Consider the following 17233-nt stretch of genomic DNA (forward strand, 5'->3'; position numbering starts at 1 on the left):
GCGCATGCGAGGTCCATTACACCCTTTGACCTCACCAACTCTCAAGTTCCAGAAACGAAAACAACTACAGTGGTTCCTAGATTAGATTAAGAAACTTAGTTTAGGATTGGTTAATAACACCATCGCCAAATGAAGGACGGTGGAGCGTCTCTGTTAGTTTAATATTCAAAATTTCTATAATCTCCAACATTCGAGAAAATAACTGTTGCATTTCTTTATCTGGTTATGCCGTTGTGTTATGTTTTAAAACACAAATGAGCAAAGCGCACGGTTGTCCGTGTGGATGCAATCATTCAATATTCTCTATCGTAAAGAGACACAAACAGGAAGGACGATGAACGAAATCAGACATGATGGTCGACTATACGGCAAACCAAAAAAACAATGGTGGTTGCCTCATCTCACACTACACAAACTGCGTGGATGGCATGGTCAGCTGACAAGAGTCCAATGAAACGACCCACTTGCTGGTGTTTCGTTGACCCACTTTCAACTCTTCAAAGAAACACAGGGAACTGACAGAGGAGCTAAACTACAAGCAGGTGCAGGCATGCGAGGCACGTACACTGAGAGGAACCACACTAGCTGTGCTACCCTGGCAAGACGCCCCATGCCAGCGTGACGCGGTGCTGGCCGCCACTGCCCATTCCAAGGAGCGCTTCTTACTGCACACCAATCATAGAGAATGGTTGTGGTGGTGGTGGTGGTGGTAGTGCTGATGGTGGTGGTGGTGGTGGTGGTGGTGGTGGTGGTGGTGGTGGTGGTGGTGGTGGTGGTGGTGGTGGTGGTGGTGGTGGCGGTTGTGGTGGTGGCAGTGGTAGTGTTGGAGAGAGTGATGGTGATGACCAGCCTTTCTGAAATCCATACCTATGTAAGCAAACCAATTCTTTGTCACCTTCTGACCAAGAGAGATGAATGTCAAGGCCTGAAGTCTTTCCCCACCAGCAGCGACCACCGCCACCGTCACCGCCGCGCCGCTATATAAGCCGCGCTGCCTCTCTCCGTCACCACCATTCACACTCCTGCACCAACATGGCTTGTAAGGTGGGTTGGATTCCCACACTAACACACACAGGGCCTGCCTCACACACGCGCCAGTTGTCTCACACGCCTCACTAACGCTCACCTCATTCCTCATACCCGCAGCTCATCCTCGTCCTGGCAGCCCTCGTGGCCCTCTCCGCCGCTTCCTACGTGCCCCAGGACTCCTATGGAGCAGTAAGTACACCAGCCTACCTCATCCTCGCTCTCACCACCCTCTCTTCCTGGGCCAACACTTGCCCTCAACATCCTTACTCCTACTCCCGCAGGCGCCCGCCAACTATAACTTCAACTGGGCTGTCAACGACGCTGCTTCCAGCAACAACTACGGCCACCAGGAAGCCCGCGACGGAGACAACACGCAGGGATACTACTTCGTGCAGCTGCCCGACGGTCGCCTGCAGAAGGTCACCTACTCTGTGCAGGGCAATTCAGGCTACCTGGCCGAGGTCACTTACGAGGGCGAGGCCCAGTACCCTCAGCGAGGATACGGGGTCCCCACCAGGCCCCCGACGCCGACCTACGGCACCCCAGGCCCGAGCTACGCCCGCTGAGCACACTTCCCTCCCTCCCGACGCCAGGACCCTCACCTCGCCCCCCTCACCCCATTCTGTATTTATTATCTCTCTCCGTGCATAACTTGCAATAAAGACAAGGCAAGCATTCTCGTTGTTGACTCCCTTCTGCTGCTGACAACACTGGCCGCAGGCACTAGTGACTAGCACTTCCTTATCCGCCTCGGCAGTTCACCAAGCAAGTATGTCTTTTTTTTTTTTTTTTTATGTAAGAGGACGCTGGCTAAGGGCAACAAAAATCCAATTAAAAAAAATAGCCCATTGAGATGCCGGTCCCCGAATACGGTCCGAAACAGTAGTCAAAAAAAAGTGAAGAATAAGTGTCTTGAAACCTCCCTCTTGAAGGAGTTCAGGTCATAGGAAATAGAAATACAGAAGCAGGCAGGGAGTTCCAGAGTTTACCAGAGAAAGGAATGAATGACTGAGAATACTGGTTAACTCTTGCATTAGAGAGGTGGACAGAATAGGGTTGAGAGAAAGAAGAGTCTTGTGCAGCGAGGCCGCGGGAGGAGAGGAGGCATGCAGCTAGCAAGATCAGAAGAGCAGTTAACATGAAAATGGATAAGTCCCCTGTACAGAGTTAACAGCTTGGGGGTGGTGAGAAAAACTGGCGGAGACGTTTCAGAACATATAACTTTATAGAAGCTGTTTTAGCTAGAGATGAGATGTGAAGTTTCCAGTTTAGATTATAAGAAAAGGACAAACAGAGGATGTTCATTCCAAAGTGACAGTTTGTAACGCGCTTTATGGAGGCGACTTTGATATTCTATCTTGTTACTGAGGCTGCAAATTATTTCACCTCACACAGCAGTTTCCTGTGACAAAGCCACGGGCAAGGGCGTTGCTTACTTAACAGAAAACCTGCAACTGTGTTTCAAGCACACGAACATTTTCCCTTTAATGTGTGCTCAATGAAATGTTCTGTGCTGGATTCATTTTTTTTTTTTTCTTAAGATGTTAACAAGCTGAGGGCTAGAAACGTTTCAAAAGCAAGTGCTGAGGTTTCCGGTTCAATCGTCACCCCCGACACCATGTCAAAAAAAATAAGTAAATCTGAACATGGAGAAGTCATTTACTGTTCAGTGGAGACACATCGTCCAGTCTTCACACCAGCTGCTGCATCACACCATAACTATCGACAAACATGAGGAGGGTGTCAGGGCAATCTGTTGATCAGATGAACTGGAGATGTATGTCAAGAGGAAAAATTATGAGGACATAAACGTCCCAAGAGTCTCAGACAAGACCACAACACCAGCCAGGCAGCTCGGAGTGCTCCTACAACTATACTTGTCCTCAGCTGAGCCGCGTCAGGTGCCAGTCGCCGCTCATCCACGGAGACCCAGTGCCACCAAAGATCCAAATCTACACTGCATCTGTGAATTCCCATCAACACTTGAGGATATGAAGAAAAAGCAACACCTATGGGTAGAATACGCAAAATAAAAAAAATAAAAAAGAATACAAAACATGACATACAGTATGTTAGAGGATACAGAACCACTTCGGTAAAACACCCACCAACATTTGTTTAGGAAAGTAAACATTTATCGCAAACTAAATCCAGTAACTCAGAATGTCAAGATGCTACGTTTATGAGATGTGATGATTTTATCCATACAATAAAACATCATCAAAACTCCACATGAAATCATTCTTTCCGGATGTGTTTTTCACTAAGTGAAATTGGATGAAATGAACCCGACACTAGCGTAAGACAACACTGACGTAAGACGCAACAGAGAAAGGAAGAGCACGATGCCAGATTGGATTGCAAAACGTTTTTTTTTTTTTTTCTTTTTTTTTTTTTGCATCTAGGTTTTATGGCGCCTGCAAATTCATCCCTGGAGTCTTGGGTGGTCGGTTCCTGCCTGCGGTGGCAGAGCCAGACTTTTCACGTGACGCCTTGAAGGAGCTCCTGCCGTTCCCTATCACTCCCTGCTACACTTGCACCTAGACAGGATTGGCGTCAGCACGGGGGTAATCCTGAGAGACTCAAGGCTCGTCGAAAGTTACTAGCCTTCGACGTTACTTGAAGTCAGTTTATTTTGTTCGCCACATCCACACGCTCACCACTGAACCATAGCCTTGCTGTCAACGTAATGGATTCCATTTCTAACAAGCAATGAGCACAGAAAGGATTTAATATGTGTCAACTTATCTTATCCCTCAGACGAAGATCAAAGTGTCAGCCTGGCGTTGTGTGGCAGACGTTCACCGTGCCAGCTTCTTCAGCGTTACCTGCGCATGCGAGGTCCATTACACCCTTTGACCTCACCAACTCTCAAGTTCCAGAAACGAAAACAACTACAGTGGTTCCTAGATTAGATTAAGGAGCTTAGCTTAGTTTAGGATTGGTTAACAGCACGATCGCCAAATGAAAGATGGTGAAGCGTCTCTGTTAGTTTAATATTCAAAATTTCTAAAATCTCCCACATTCGAGAATATAACTGTTGCATTTCTTTATCTGGTTATGCCGTTGTGTTATGTTTTAAAACACAAATGAGCAAAGCGCACGGTTGTCCGTGTGGATGCAATCATTCAATATTCTCTATCGTAAAGAGACACAAACAGGAAGGACGATGAACGAAATCAGACATGATGGTCGACTATACGGCAAACCAAAAAAACAATGGTGGTTGCCTCATCTCACACTACACAAACTGCGTGGATGGCATGGTCAGCTGACAAGAGTCCAATGAAACGACCCACTTGCTGGTGTTTCGTTGACCCACTCTCAACTCTTTAAAGAAACACAGGGAACTGACAGAGGAGCTAAACTACAAACAGGTGCAGGCATGCGAGGCACGTACACTGAGAGGAACCACACTAGCTGTGCTACCCTGGCAAGACGCCCCATGCCAGCGTGACGCGGTGCTGGCCGCCACTACCAATTCCACGGAGGTCCTCTTACTGCACGCCAATCATAGTGGCAGTGGTGGTGGTGGTGGTGGTGGTGGTGGTGACGGTGAAACATAAGAACATAAGAACATAAGAAATAAGGGAAGATGCAAGAAGCGACCAGGCTTACACGTGGCAGTCGCTGTATGAAACACACCTACCTATTTCCATCTGTTATCCCCATCCATAAAGTTGTCTAATCTTCTCTTGAAGCTCTCTAGTGTCCTAGCACTAACTACATGATTACTGAGTCTGTTCCACTCATCTACCACTCTATTTGAGAACCAATTTTTTCCTATCTCCTTCCTAAACCTAAATTTTTCAAGCTTGAACCAGTTATTTCTTGTTCTACCGTGGTTGCTGATCCTAAGAATTTTGCTTACATCTCCCTTGTTATAACCCTTATACCACTTAAAGACTTCTATCAGGTCCCCTCTTAACCTACGTCTCTCTAGAGAGTGTAAATTTAACAGCTTCAACCTCGCCTCGTAAGGAATACTCCTCATCCCCTGTATCCTTTTATTCATTCTCCTCTGTACTGATTCTAATAGACCTATATCTTTCCTGTAATGTGGGGACCAGAACTGCACAGCGTAGTCTAGATGAGGTCTGACCAGCGCCAAGTATAACTTTAATATTACTTCCGGCCTTCTACTTTTAACACTCCTAAAAATGAATCCTAGTACCCTATTTGCTTTGTTTCTGGCTTCTATGCATTGTTTCCCTAGACGGAGTTCAGAGCTAACTATAACTCCTAAATCTTTCTCGTACCCTGTACCTACCAGAGTTTGGTTGTTTAATGTGTACCTATTGTGTACCTATTGCACTTTGCATTTATTGATATTAAATTGCATTTGCCATCTATCCGTCCATTCATTCATTCTATCTAAGTCTGCCTGCAAGGCGATGGCATCCGATTCTGACCTAATTAATCTACCTATCTTTGTGTCATCCGCAAATTTACTAACTATTCCACTATCCAAGTCATTGATATATATTAGAAATAGCAATGGGCCTAATACTGATCCCTGTGGCACCCCACTAATTACATGACCCCACTCGGATTTCGAGCCGTTTATTACCACTCTCTGTCGCCTGTTACCAAGCCATGACCCTATCCAGCCTAACACCTTCCCATCTATCCTGTGTGCCCTAACCTTTCTCAGGAGCCTTTGATGGGGTACCTAGTCAAATGCTTTACTAAAGTCCAGACATAAGATATCATAACTATCACCATTATCTACTGCCTCGAACACCTTACTGTAAAAACTTAACAAGTTTGTCAGGCAAGACTTCCCCTTCGTGAAGCCATGCTGTGACTGATTTATCAAGTTATGTTTGTCTAAATGTTCCCTAATGTTCCTCGCTATTATTGACTCTAACATTTTACCTACAACTGAAGTTAAGCTGACAGGTCTATAATTAGACGCTAAAGTTTTATCTCCTTTCTTAAAGATGGGTACTACATTAGCCTGCCTCCACATTACTGGTACCTCACCCGACTCCAGTGATTTCCTAAAGACAGAAACTAACGGCTCACTAATAATCTCTTTACATTCCTTAAGTACTCTGGGATATATTTCATCAGGTCCTAGTGACGAACTTTTTTAGCCTATCTATCTCCTGTTCCACTATCTCCCTAGTTATGGAAATATCTGTCAGCTTCTCAATCTCATCTGCTCTAAATATCTGTTCACTATCTGGCATATCCTGCATGTTTTCCTGGGTGAAGACAGTTAAAAAATAATCATTCAGAAGTTTACTAATCCCCTCCCCAGAGGTGAAGGTGGTGGTGGTGGTGGTGGTGGTGGTGTTGGGGGGAGTGATGGTGATGACCAGCCATTCTGAAATCCATACCTATGTAAGCAAACCAATTCTTTGTCACCTTCTGACCAAGAGAGATGAATGTCAAGGCCTGAAGTCTTTCCCCGCCAGCAGCGACCACCGCCACCGTCACCGCCGCGCCGCTATATAAGCCGCACCTTCACACTCCGTCACCACCATTCACATTCCTGCACCAACATGGCTTGCAAGGTGGGTTGGCTTCCCACACTAACACACACAGGGCCTGCCTCACACACGCGCCACCTGCCTCACACGCCGCACTAACGCTCACCTCATTCCTCACACCCACAGCTCCTCCTCGTCCTGGCAGCCCTCGTGGCACTCTCCACCGCTTCCTACGTGCCCCAGGACTCCTATGGAGCAGTAAGTACACCAGCCTGCCTCATCCTCGCTCTCACCACCATCTCTTCCTGGGCCAACACTTGCCCTCAACACCCTTACTCCTACTCCCGCAGGCGCCCGCCAACTATGACTTCAACTGGGCTGTCAACGACGCTGCTTCCAGCAACAACTACGGCCACCAGGAAGCCCGCAACGGAGACAACACGCAGGGATACTACTTCGTGCAGCTGCCCGACGGTCGCCTGCAGAAGGTCACCTACTCTGTGCAGGGCAACTCAGGCTTCCTGGCCGAGGTCACTTACGAGGGCGAGGCCCAGTACCCCCAGCAAGGATACGGGGTCCCCACCAGGCCCCCGACTCCGACCTACGGCACCCCAGGCCCGAGCTACGCCCGCTGAGCACACTTCCCTCCCTCCCGACGCCAGGACCCTCACCTCGCCCCCCTCACCCCATTCTGTATTTATTATCTCTCTCCGTGCATAACTTGCAATAAAGACAAGGCAAGCATTCTCGTTGTTGACTCCCTTCTGCTGCTGACAACACTGGCCGCAGGCACTAGCACTTCCTTATCCGCCTCGGCAGTTCACCAAGCAAGTATGTCTTTTTTTTTTATATGTAGGAGGACGCTGGCTAAGGGCAACAAAAATCCAATTAAAAAAAAATTTAAAAAGTCCACTGAGATGCCGATCCCCGAATACGGTCCGAAGCGGTATTCAAAAGTAGAAGAATAAGTGTCTTCAAACCTCCCTCTTGATGGAGTTCAAGTCATAGGAAGGTGAAAATGCAGAAGCAGGCAGGGAGTCCCAGAGTTTACCAGAGAAAAGAATGAATGCCTGAGAATACTGGTTAACTCTTGCATTAGAGAGGTGGACAGAATAGGGGTGAGAGAAAAAAGAAAGTCTTGTGCAGCGAGGCCGCGGGAGGAGAGGAGGCATGCAGCTAGCAAGATTAGAAGAGCAGTTAACATGAAAATGGATAAGCCCCCTGCACAGAGTTAACAGCTTGGGGGTGGTGAGAAAAACTGGCGGAGAACATATAACTTCATAGAAGCTGTTTTAGCTAGAGATGAGATGTGAAGTTTCCAGTTTAGATTATAAGAAAAGGACAAACAGAGGATGTTCATTCCAAAGTGACAGTTTATAACGCGCTTTATGGAGGCGACTTTGATATTCTATCTTGTTACTGAGGCTGCAAATTATTTCACCTCACACAGCAGTTTTCTGTGACAAAGCCACGGGCAAGGGCAACTATGCAACTATGTTTCAAGCAGACGAAAATTTTCCCTTTGATGTGTGCTCAATGAAAGGTTCTGTGCTGCATTCATTTTTCTAGTTGTTAACAAGCTTAGGGCTAGAAACGCTTCAACAGCAAGTGCTGAGGTTTCCGGGTCAATCGTCGCCCCCGACGCCATGTCAAAAAAAAGTAAGTAAAACTGAACATGGAGAAGTGATTTACCATTCAGTGGAGACACATCGTCCAGTCTTCACACCAGCTGCTGCATCACACCATAACTATCGACAAACATGAGGAGGGTGTCAGGGCAATCTGTTGATCAGATGAACTGGAGATGTATGTCAAGAGGAAAAATTATGAGGACATAAACGTCCCAAGAGTCTCAGACAAGACCACAACACCAGCCAGGCAGCTCGGAGTGCTCCTACAACTATACTTGTCCTCAGCTGAGCCGCGTCAGGTGCCAGTCGCCGCTCATCCACGGAGACCCAGTGCCACCAAAGATCCAAATCTACACTGCATCTGTGAATTCCCATCAACACTTGAGGATATGAAGAAAAAGCAACACCTATGGGTAGAATACGCAAAATAAAAAAAATAAAAAAGAATACAAAACATGACATACAGTATGTTAAAGGATACAGAACCACTTCGGTAAAACACCCACCAACATTTGTTTAGGATAGTAAACATTTATCGCAAACTGAATCGAGTAACTCAGAATGTTAAGATGCTATGTTTTGGGATGTGATGATTTTTTTCATACAATAAAACATCATCAAAACTCCACATGAAATCATTCTTTCCGGATGTGTTTTTCACTAAGTGAAATTGGATGAAATGAACCCGACACTAGCGTAAGACAACACTGACGTAAGACACAACAGAGAAAGGAAGAGCACGATGCCAGATTGAATCGAAAAACGTTTTTTTTTTTTTTTTTTTTTGTATCTAGGTCTTATGGCGCCTGCAAATTCACCCTAGAGTCTTGGGTGGTCGGTTCCTGCCTGCGGTGGCAGAGCCAGACTTTTCACGTGACGCGGTGGTAGTAGTGACGGTTTTAGTGGTGGTGGTGGGGGGAATGGTGGTGATGACCAGCCTTTCTGAAATCCATACCTATGACCAAGAGAGATGAATGTCAAGGCCTGAAGTCTCTCCCCGCCAGCAGCGACCACCGCCACCGTCACCGCCGCGCGGCTATACGAGTATAAGCCGCGCTGCCTCTCTCCGTCACCACCATTCACACTCCAGCACCAACATGGCATGCAAGGTGGGCTGGCTCCCAACACTAACACACACAGGGCCTGCCTCACACACACTCCACCTGCCTCACACGCCTCACTAACTCTCACCTCATTCCTCACATCCACAGCTCCTCCTCGTCCTGGCCGCCTTCCTGGCCCTCTCCGCCGCCTCCTACGTGCCCCAGGACTCCTATAGAGCGGTAGGTACACCATCCTACCTCATCCTTCCCTTGCCCTCACCACCCTCTCTTCCTGGGCCAACACTTTCCCTCAACACCCTTACTCCTCCTCCCACAGGCGCCCGCCAACTATAACTTCAACTGGGCCGTCAACGACGCTGCTTCCAGCAACAACTACGGCCACCAGGAAGCCCGCGACGGAGACAACACGCAGGGATACTACTTCGTGCAGCTGCCCGACGGTCGCCTGCAGAAGGTCACCTACTCTGTGCAGGGCAACTCAGGTTTCCTGGCCGAGGTCACTTATGAGGGCGAGGCCCAGTACCCGCAGCAAGGATATGGCGCCCCCACCAGGCACCCGACGCCAACCTACGGCACCCCGTCCCCGAGCTACGCCCGCTGAGCACACTTCCCTCCCTCCCGACAAAATGACCTGCAACCCCCCCGCCTCACCCCATTCTGTATTTATAGACTCCCTCCGTGCATAACTTGCAATAAAGACAAGGCAAGCATTCCAACCCTTTTTATCCTCACGCACTCTCCTCTTCCTGCTGCTGCTGGTGCTGCTGCTGCCAACCCTCTGGCAGCCGCCACCACCTTGACAGATCACCCAGCCAGCACTGCCTTGTTCCTCGTGACACCCAGTAACACACATCACGACGGCGTCACATCTTTCTGCAGGTGTTCTCACTAACCTGTGTCTAGGCATTCTCCCACACCCAAAGAGAGAGAGAGAGAGAGAGAGAGAGAGAGAGAGAGAGAGAGAGAGAGAGAGAGAGAGAGAGAGAGAGAGAGAGAGAGAGAGAGAGAGAGAGAGAGAGAGAGAGGAACTAACCATCCGAATAAAGTAATGTGATGACCTTAAAGTAACAACCTTACTACCATAACTGCATCTTGGTCACACTTGAGCACAAAAACATGGCACTCAGAGTCCGTTTCGACAGTCACAGGTCACTCATCTAAAACATTACACATGATCCAAGATTTAGCCAAGGCATTCTTCTTCTCTTTACATCAGATTCCACCTCAGTCAGACCTGCCGGCAGGGAAGGTGCTGCTTGCCTGCCTCGGCTCACGGACAATCTGTAGCAATGCATCATGCAATCAATACCGTCCATCATATTCTTACCTATTGGAACGTCCTCAGTTCGATATATTCCCTAAAGTTCCCACAGAAGTTTGATCTGAAGACAAGGAAGGTTCCAGGAACATGTGGCGTGATGTTTCGCCTGCCCCCTACATTCTATTCTCCGGTCCCCTGATACTTGACCCCAAACCTCTAGCCGCCCTACTTATCACCGCGTGGGAGTGAGGTCAACCCTCATCCCTTTGTCTCTCGGACGCCAGCCCCAGTCGTGACCTGAGCCGGCCCAGCAACCACCCTAATATCATCAGTAGTCCTCGTCCGCCCAGCCTCGCTGGCGGACTTGCTGCTCCTGGAGACTCACCTTATTTATATTGTACAGTTTATTTATATCAATATACGGCAGCAGTGCTTTACAACTGTATTTCTTTGGCCACCTCTACAAAGTACTAGAGGAAGCAAATTTACCCGGTACAAACAGCCGCTGAGGAATTTCACCCGGTGTCCACGTCGAACACCAAAAAAAAGAAACTTCAGTAAATTTAAACAAGAACAAATCCATGACAGCGTTCAGTGAAGACCCATCTCTACCCTAAGATTTGGCGGCACACGCATACAACAGTAAAGTCTTGACAAAAATATCTTCTTCAGATAAAAAAAAAAAAAAAAAGAACTAGAGCAAGCTTAGTCTAATAATTCTGAATATAAACGTGAAATATTTTAGAAAAGGACAACTTTCCTATACAAATAAACATTAAGATCAAACATTCAATGATTTCCACCAACATGATTCACAAATTCATGTTATTAAAGTTATTAAAGGGACAAATGAAACAACATTCACGGAGCCAAAAATTTCATATGCTAGGCAACATCGATCACGTTCAATATTTAATGAATGAGTGCGACCTTCTAATGAACGAGAGGGTGTCAGAAGTCAGAACCATAATATCAGGCCACTTAAAAGCCTGGTCACCATTGTTGTCGGTAATTACGATCCATTGGAAATAGGTTTCATCGTACGTGCCTTCGACAGTCAGTTAGGAAAGATATATGAAATCATTGCAATTAGCTGGCCTGACACGATCTAGATCACTCTAAGCAGTTTTCGTCCAGAATATTGAGAGAAAAAGCAGAAAACCACAACAAGGGAAGACAAAAATTATTTCTAGGCTGAAGACCAGATCTTATGATAAAAGATATAAAGAATGAAATGAAATAAAATAAAATAAAATGAAATGAAATAAATGGCGTTATGACAGAAGTTTTCGAAAAAATTCAAACGGTTTGATAACTCTGAACATTACTTTTGTAGTCAATCGACAAAAATTACAGTAAGACATGAAAATGCCAACGTTTTTCGTTATTCATTTATTTATTTTATTTCTTATTTTTTTTTATTTTTTAAGATTTTTTTTTTTTTTCAAGAAAGACAGGTCATTAACGTTTAACATTCTGTTCCCTCAAGATGTCACAAAAATTCTAGCTGACCTAATGTCACTATAAAAAGTATTTTTTTAAGTTGTTCCTTATAATCTAACACTACTTGCTTGCATTGATACACTTCAACTAGCACCTACATATGTACGAGTACATATACCATGGCTGTCTCACCTAAAAATGGAGATACCAAAGACAAGGCACACGACTTCCACAGTCACACTCATTCACATCACTCTCATATCCCCTTGGCCCCGACGGAGAGGAGAAAGTACTCCTACCTTCACTTCACGGGGATCAGCCGCACAGCTTGGATAGATTGGTCCGGTACAAGTCTCCATACCAAGTACTCTCCTTTACCACACCCGATTGTCCCACACTTGTGTAAGACTATTGATGTGTGACGCCGCCCTCGGAGATCTAAGGGCCGGGTCATTCATCACACACTCACAACTACTCTCCATTCGCTTCTGTTTCTCACAATCATTCTACTATGTTCCAGTATCAGTCCTCTTCTCTTTCATGCCTCCTTTACACTTTCAATCCCTTATGCGGCCTGCTTTGCAAATTCACACTTCTCACACTTGATCTTACAATCTTCCTCACCAGCCTATCATCCTCCATCCCCTCAATAGGTCCATACCATTTCAGCATGCATTGCTCTGCCCATCCTGCCAAGTCTCTCACAACACCTCTTCTCCTCACTTTCTCATTCCTGACTGTCTATCTGAGTTACTCCAAACATATTCCTTATACATCTCATCTCCATTACATTTAATATCTTTCGTCTGCTACTCTCATATTCCAAGTGTCAGCACCGTACAATGCACTAGAAACTACTATCCTTTCATACAATATTCTCTTTGCATTCATTCCAAGTGCCCTACTCTAAAACAGTCTATTCATACCTCCTGACGCTTCTTTGCTTCCTTCATCCTAGCTCTAACCTCTGTCTCTACTCCTCCATGCACCGCTACTGTAGATCCAAGATATTTGAAACAGTCTACCTCCACCAGTTCTTCATCATTCACCTTTACACTAGCAATACTTCTTCATTCCTTGCTATGGATATTTTCCGAACAGTCTTCCCTAACTCATGGTATATATTTCCTTCCCTGCCTGTTGCTTATTCCCTATGCATTTTGTCCTAGTCTTTTTTTTGGGGGGGAGGGTTGTTTTCATCTATTTGATGATGAAACCTGTCGCAAATTGGTCTTTCCCTTATTTTCAGTTTTTGTGTAATAATATTCATATGACGCGACAGGTTTCATAATAAGAAAGGTAAAAAAAAGGATGAACCAAAAGGAAAACATAAGAAATTACTGAAATGGAGTGATGAGCTAAAGTAAATATTGATCGAGATGTAATGGTGACGAAGGCAGGAACGCCATGTCAAGGGCTCTGTGGTTTTCCCCCGCCACCACCACCACTACCACCACCACCACTGGCAGCACCACCACGCCGCTATATAAGCCTCGCCGTCTCTCTCCGTCACCATCATTCACACTCCTGCACCAACATGGCTTGCAAGGTGGGTTGGCTCCCAACACTAACACACACACAGGGCCTGCCTCACACACATGTCACCTGCCTCACACGTCGCACTAACGCTCACCTCATTCCTCACACCCACAGCTCCTCTTCCTGGCCGCCCTCGTGGCCCTCTCCGCCGCCTCCTACGTGCCCCAGGACTCCTATGGAGCAGTAAGTACACCAGCCTGCCTCATCCTTCCCTCCCCCTCACCACCCTCTCTTCCTGGGTCAACACTTGCCCTCAACATCCTCACTCCTCCCGCAGGCGCCCGCCAACTATAACTTCAACTGGGCTGTCGACGACGCTGCTTCCGGTAACAACTACGCCCACCAGGAAACCCGCAACGGAGACAACACGCAGGGATACTACTTCGTGCAGCTGCCCGACGGTCGCCTGCAGAAGGTCACCTACTCCGTGCAGGGCAACTCAGGCTTCCTGGCCGAGGTCACTTACGAGGGCGAGGCCCAGTACCCCCAGCAAAGATACGGCGCCCCCACCAGGCACCCGACGCCGACCTACGGCACCCCGGCCCCGCGCTACGCCCGCTGAGCACACTTCCCTCCCTCCCGACGCCAGAACCCGCGCCCACCCCCTCATCTCTTTCTGTATTTATTGACTCCCTCCATGCATAACTTGCAATAAAGACAAGGCAAGCATTTCAATCCTTTCTGTTCCCATTCACTCCTCTACGCCTTCTCACCAGGGACACCCTTACACAGACATTTAAGATCACATAAGCGACACACTTGTATTCGGATCAGGAATCTTGGCATCGAGCACTAAAGCTTCTTGCCTTTACTTCGCCTTCAACACTTCTGTATCATCCGCCCCACGCTCCTGTTGTTCTTCCTTTTAGTGTGTGGGACACGTTCTCCCCTTCTTATCCTTTGTTTCCTTCACTTTGCACACAACGCAGCGCTGACTAAAATATCAGGAAATTCTTGGAAAATATTTCCGTCAAGAAGTTACAACTGAGTCAGAACCTGCGTCAATGAAAGCAACAGTGGAGCACAAACAGACCTGAAGGAAGAAGAGACACACTGACGTGAAGCACAGCAAGCAACGGCAGGTGAGAAGCATCACGGACCAAGCAACAAAATAAAGGTAGCAGCATTCTGGAAGCTGTTTAGGGAAAGCAACACGCGATGGCAGGTGAGGTCATTAATAAACCAACACGACACAGGAGAGCTTGACTCACACGCGCCAAGACAGACAAGCAAGAGCGGCCGGGAAGGACACATTGAAACATCACAATGTGTAATATACCTTGCAGTAAGTTGATTTTTCCATTAGAATAACATGAGAACATATTTTTCAATGTATTAAATTTAAATGAACCTGAAAGGCATTTCTGTTAGACATTTCAATATCTCAATTTTATGATCATCAATATTACAAGGAACGTCGGTGATAAGTGAAGCAATAGTCTTACTGCAACAAATGTTAGATCTGTCTGGCTGGACACGTCAGCCAAAGCACTCTGGTGTCTGGATTCCTTAAGAGCCCAGACGTGACCAATACAGCGGTGAGTGTTGCCAGACATCCAAGTAGAGATTTTTAGATTGTAACGCCATTTATACAACTGTACCAATTACCGTGTCCACGTAGGTTACATGATCACGTCACGAAGTGGGGGAGTCAAGTGTAATCCACGTATAACCCGTGTCAGGGTTCAAGGAAGGAAATTCACCTGAGACACGGAGTCACAATCTTTCCCAATGTTTGTATATACTGTACTGTCTTTATATGATATGGTATGTAAAGAAAAAACAGAACTTTACTTTCCTCTCATCAGGATTATTCAAGATCCTTTTGGCTTACATTTCATTGTCGAAAGCAAAGAAACTTTTCATTGGATCTGTAGTGCAGTGATAGGCTCGCGGTCCAAAGATTTTAAATTCGATCTTGCCTCATGGCAATATCATACCAGTGTTAGATGAATACTTGACTTGTGGGAATGAGGGAAAGAAAAGTCTTCCTCCATTTGTTCATTATATATACAACTTGTTCAGAGATATGTACAAACACTCTAGACTGTTCTCTCCGTCCTCGTATCTGGCATGAGTCTGCCCTCCATGCAACCATTCCGTCACTTTATCGTGTGAGGGAACAGCGTGTTTGGATGCTTAGCCAACACTTCAGATTATGACGCTCTCGACAACTGGTAACTCAACATGTGTTGGCTACCACAACTGACTAAATACATTCCAGTTGCTACATCTCGCATCCGCCGTTCGTCGTACAGTAATAGGTATTAACATGTATACGAGGAAAACACAACTGTGCCTAACACAGGGAGAGGCGACGCTCTCTCTTAATACAAGCCGGCGAGAGATGACTTTGTTGTTGCAGCGCCACAGCTATATTAATTCAAGATGGTGCGTTTTCCGTATGCATCACCAACAGAAACATCATCATCATTATCATTATTATTATTATTATTATTATTATTATTAGGATTAGGATTACTATTATTATTATTATTATTATGATTATTATTATTATTATTATTATTATTATTATGATTATTATTATTATTATTATTATTATTATTATTATTATTATTATTATTATTATTATTAGCAAACAGGTTGATTGAGAAAACTGCGGCGAAACGACTTCAAAAATACACACACTTACATTGATACATTAAGGGTTTGGCAATTTCTCAAAGTGTGGGAAAATCTGCACATTTCACCAACATCAACTTACATACCAGTGTACATTACCAGGAGAGATGGGTGTGTGGGTGTGCGTGGTGTGCTGGCGGGGTGAACAGATCTGAAGCAGTGCTTACAAATACAAAGGAAGGCAGCAGCAACAGACCTTAAGCTCCTGACTGTGCTGGAGTAAAAGGTGACAGATTTACAGGTGCGGAGAGTTTATTTGGGTTTCAGGTCGTAAGAGGGTTGTTTATGATGTGTACTATGGAGAAAATTAGCAGTATTTGTGTCTGTCTGTCCTGAATCTGAGAGAGAGATGAGGAAGTTCACATATTTGACGCTGTGTGGGGGGGTGTGGGGGGCTGAGAGAATGTGTGTGTAAGCTAATTTCCTTATAACCGTCTTGTGAATCTTGTCTCTATAGTCTTCTCAACAAGCCGCCTGTGTTATCTTGCGCTAGAGTGTTATCGAAGCTGGCATTCTCTTTACATCTTGCATCACAGTCCACTATCCTTTTTGTTCTCTTGTGTTTTCTTGTCTATTTTGATCTGCTTCTCTGTTTAAGATTTTTTTTTTTTCTAGTTCACTTATATTTATTTTCTTGCTTAGTTATTTGTAATTCCATATGTACTTCGTTCCATTTTGTATTGATAATGAATGATTATTAACTACTTAAGCAACAACATCATTGCACATCGCCATGCATTCATGTTATGTTGCACCATTCCATTTCTCTCTTTAACTCACTGTCCGAACGTCTTACTCTGCCGATCGACTTTCGCATATTTTGAAAGTTATCTCTTTGCTTAATTTTCCTTTCCACTCAGCAATTGCTACTTATCCTCACCATCAGAATGTTGAGTGAAGTGCTGCCTGGCTTTCCCCGTCCACCACCACCAATGCCACCACTACCGCTGCTGCCACGCCACTATATAAGCTACGCCGCCTCTCGCTGTCACCACCATTCACACTCCTGCACCAACATGGCTTGCAAGGTGGGTTGGCTTCCCACACTAAGGCCCCTTTCACATGACGCCGACGTTGATGCGCTCTCGCAACCAGTGGCCGCCGTCACTTAGTTTTGGGCATTGTTTCAAATAGGAGCTTTCACACAAAGGCACCGAGTGACGCCAGTATCGTCCATAATCCGTC

At 46.0% G+C, this 17233-nt stretch overlaps 2 protein-coding genes and 1 long non-coding RNA gene across 3 annotated transcripts; all 3 read left to right on the plus strand.

Moving 5' to 3' along the window:
• Nucleotides 1-875: 875 nt before the first annotated feature.
• On the plus strand, nucleotides 876-1701 carry LOC135113291 (uncharacterized). Its single transcript, XR_010274783.1, has 2 exons — nucleotides 876-1218; nucleotides 1311-1701. It is a non-coding gene; the product is annotated as an uncharacterized LOC135113291 (long non-coding RNA).
• A 4773-nt stretch (nucleotides 1702-6474) lies between these two features.
• Nucleotides 6475-7309, plus strand: LOC135113283 (pro-resilin-like). The gene is made up of 3 exons (XM_064028496.1): nucleotides 6475-6551; nucleotides 6654-6725; nucleotides 6818-7309. Exons 1-3 carry the CDS (start codon nucleotides 6540-6542, stop codon nucleotides 7100-7102), a joined length of 369 nt encoding a protein of 122 aa, XP_063884566.1. The 5' UTR covers nucleotides 6475-6539; the 3' UTR covers nucleotides 7103-7309.
• Nucleotides 7310-13358: 6049 nt separating this feature from the next.
• Nucleotides 13359-14096, plus strand: LOC135113290 (cuticle protein 7-like). The gene is made up of 3 exons (XM_064028504.1): nucleotides 13359-13415; nucleotides 13520-13588; nucleotides 13683-14096. Exons 1-3 carry the CDS (start codon nucleotides 13404-13406, stop codon nucleotides 13965-13967), a joined length of 366 nt encoding a protein of 121 aa, XP_063884574.1. The 5' UTR covers nucleotides 13359-13403; the 3' UTR covers nucleotides 13968-14096.
• The last annotated feature ends 3137 nt before the right edge of the window (nucleotides 14097-17233 follow it).

The sequence above is a fragment of the Scylla paramamosain genome, chromosome 25 (genome assembly GCF_035594125.1).
Source record: "Scylla paramamosain isolate STU-SP2022 chromosome 25, ASM3559412v1, whole genome shotgun sequence".
NCBI classification, from domain to species: Eukaryota; Metazoa; Arthropoda; class Malacostraca; order Decapoda; family Portunidae; genus Scylla; species Scylla paramamosain.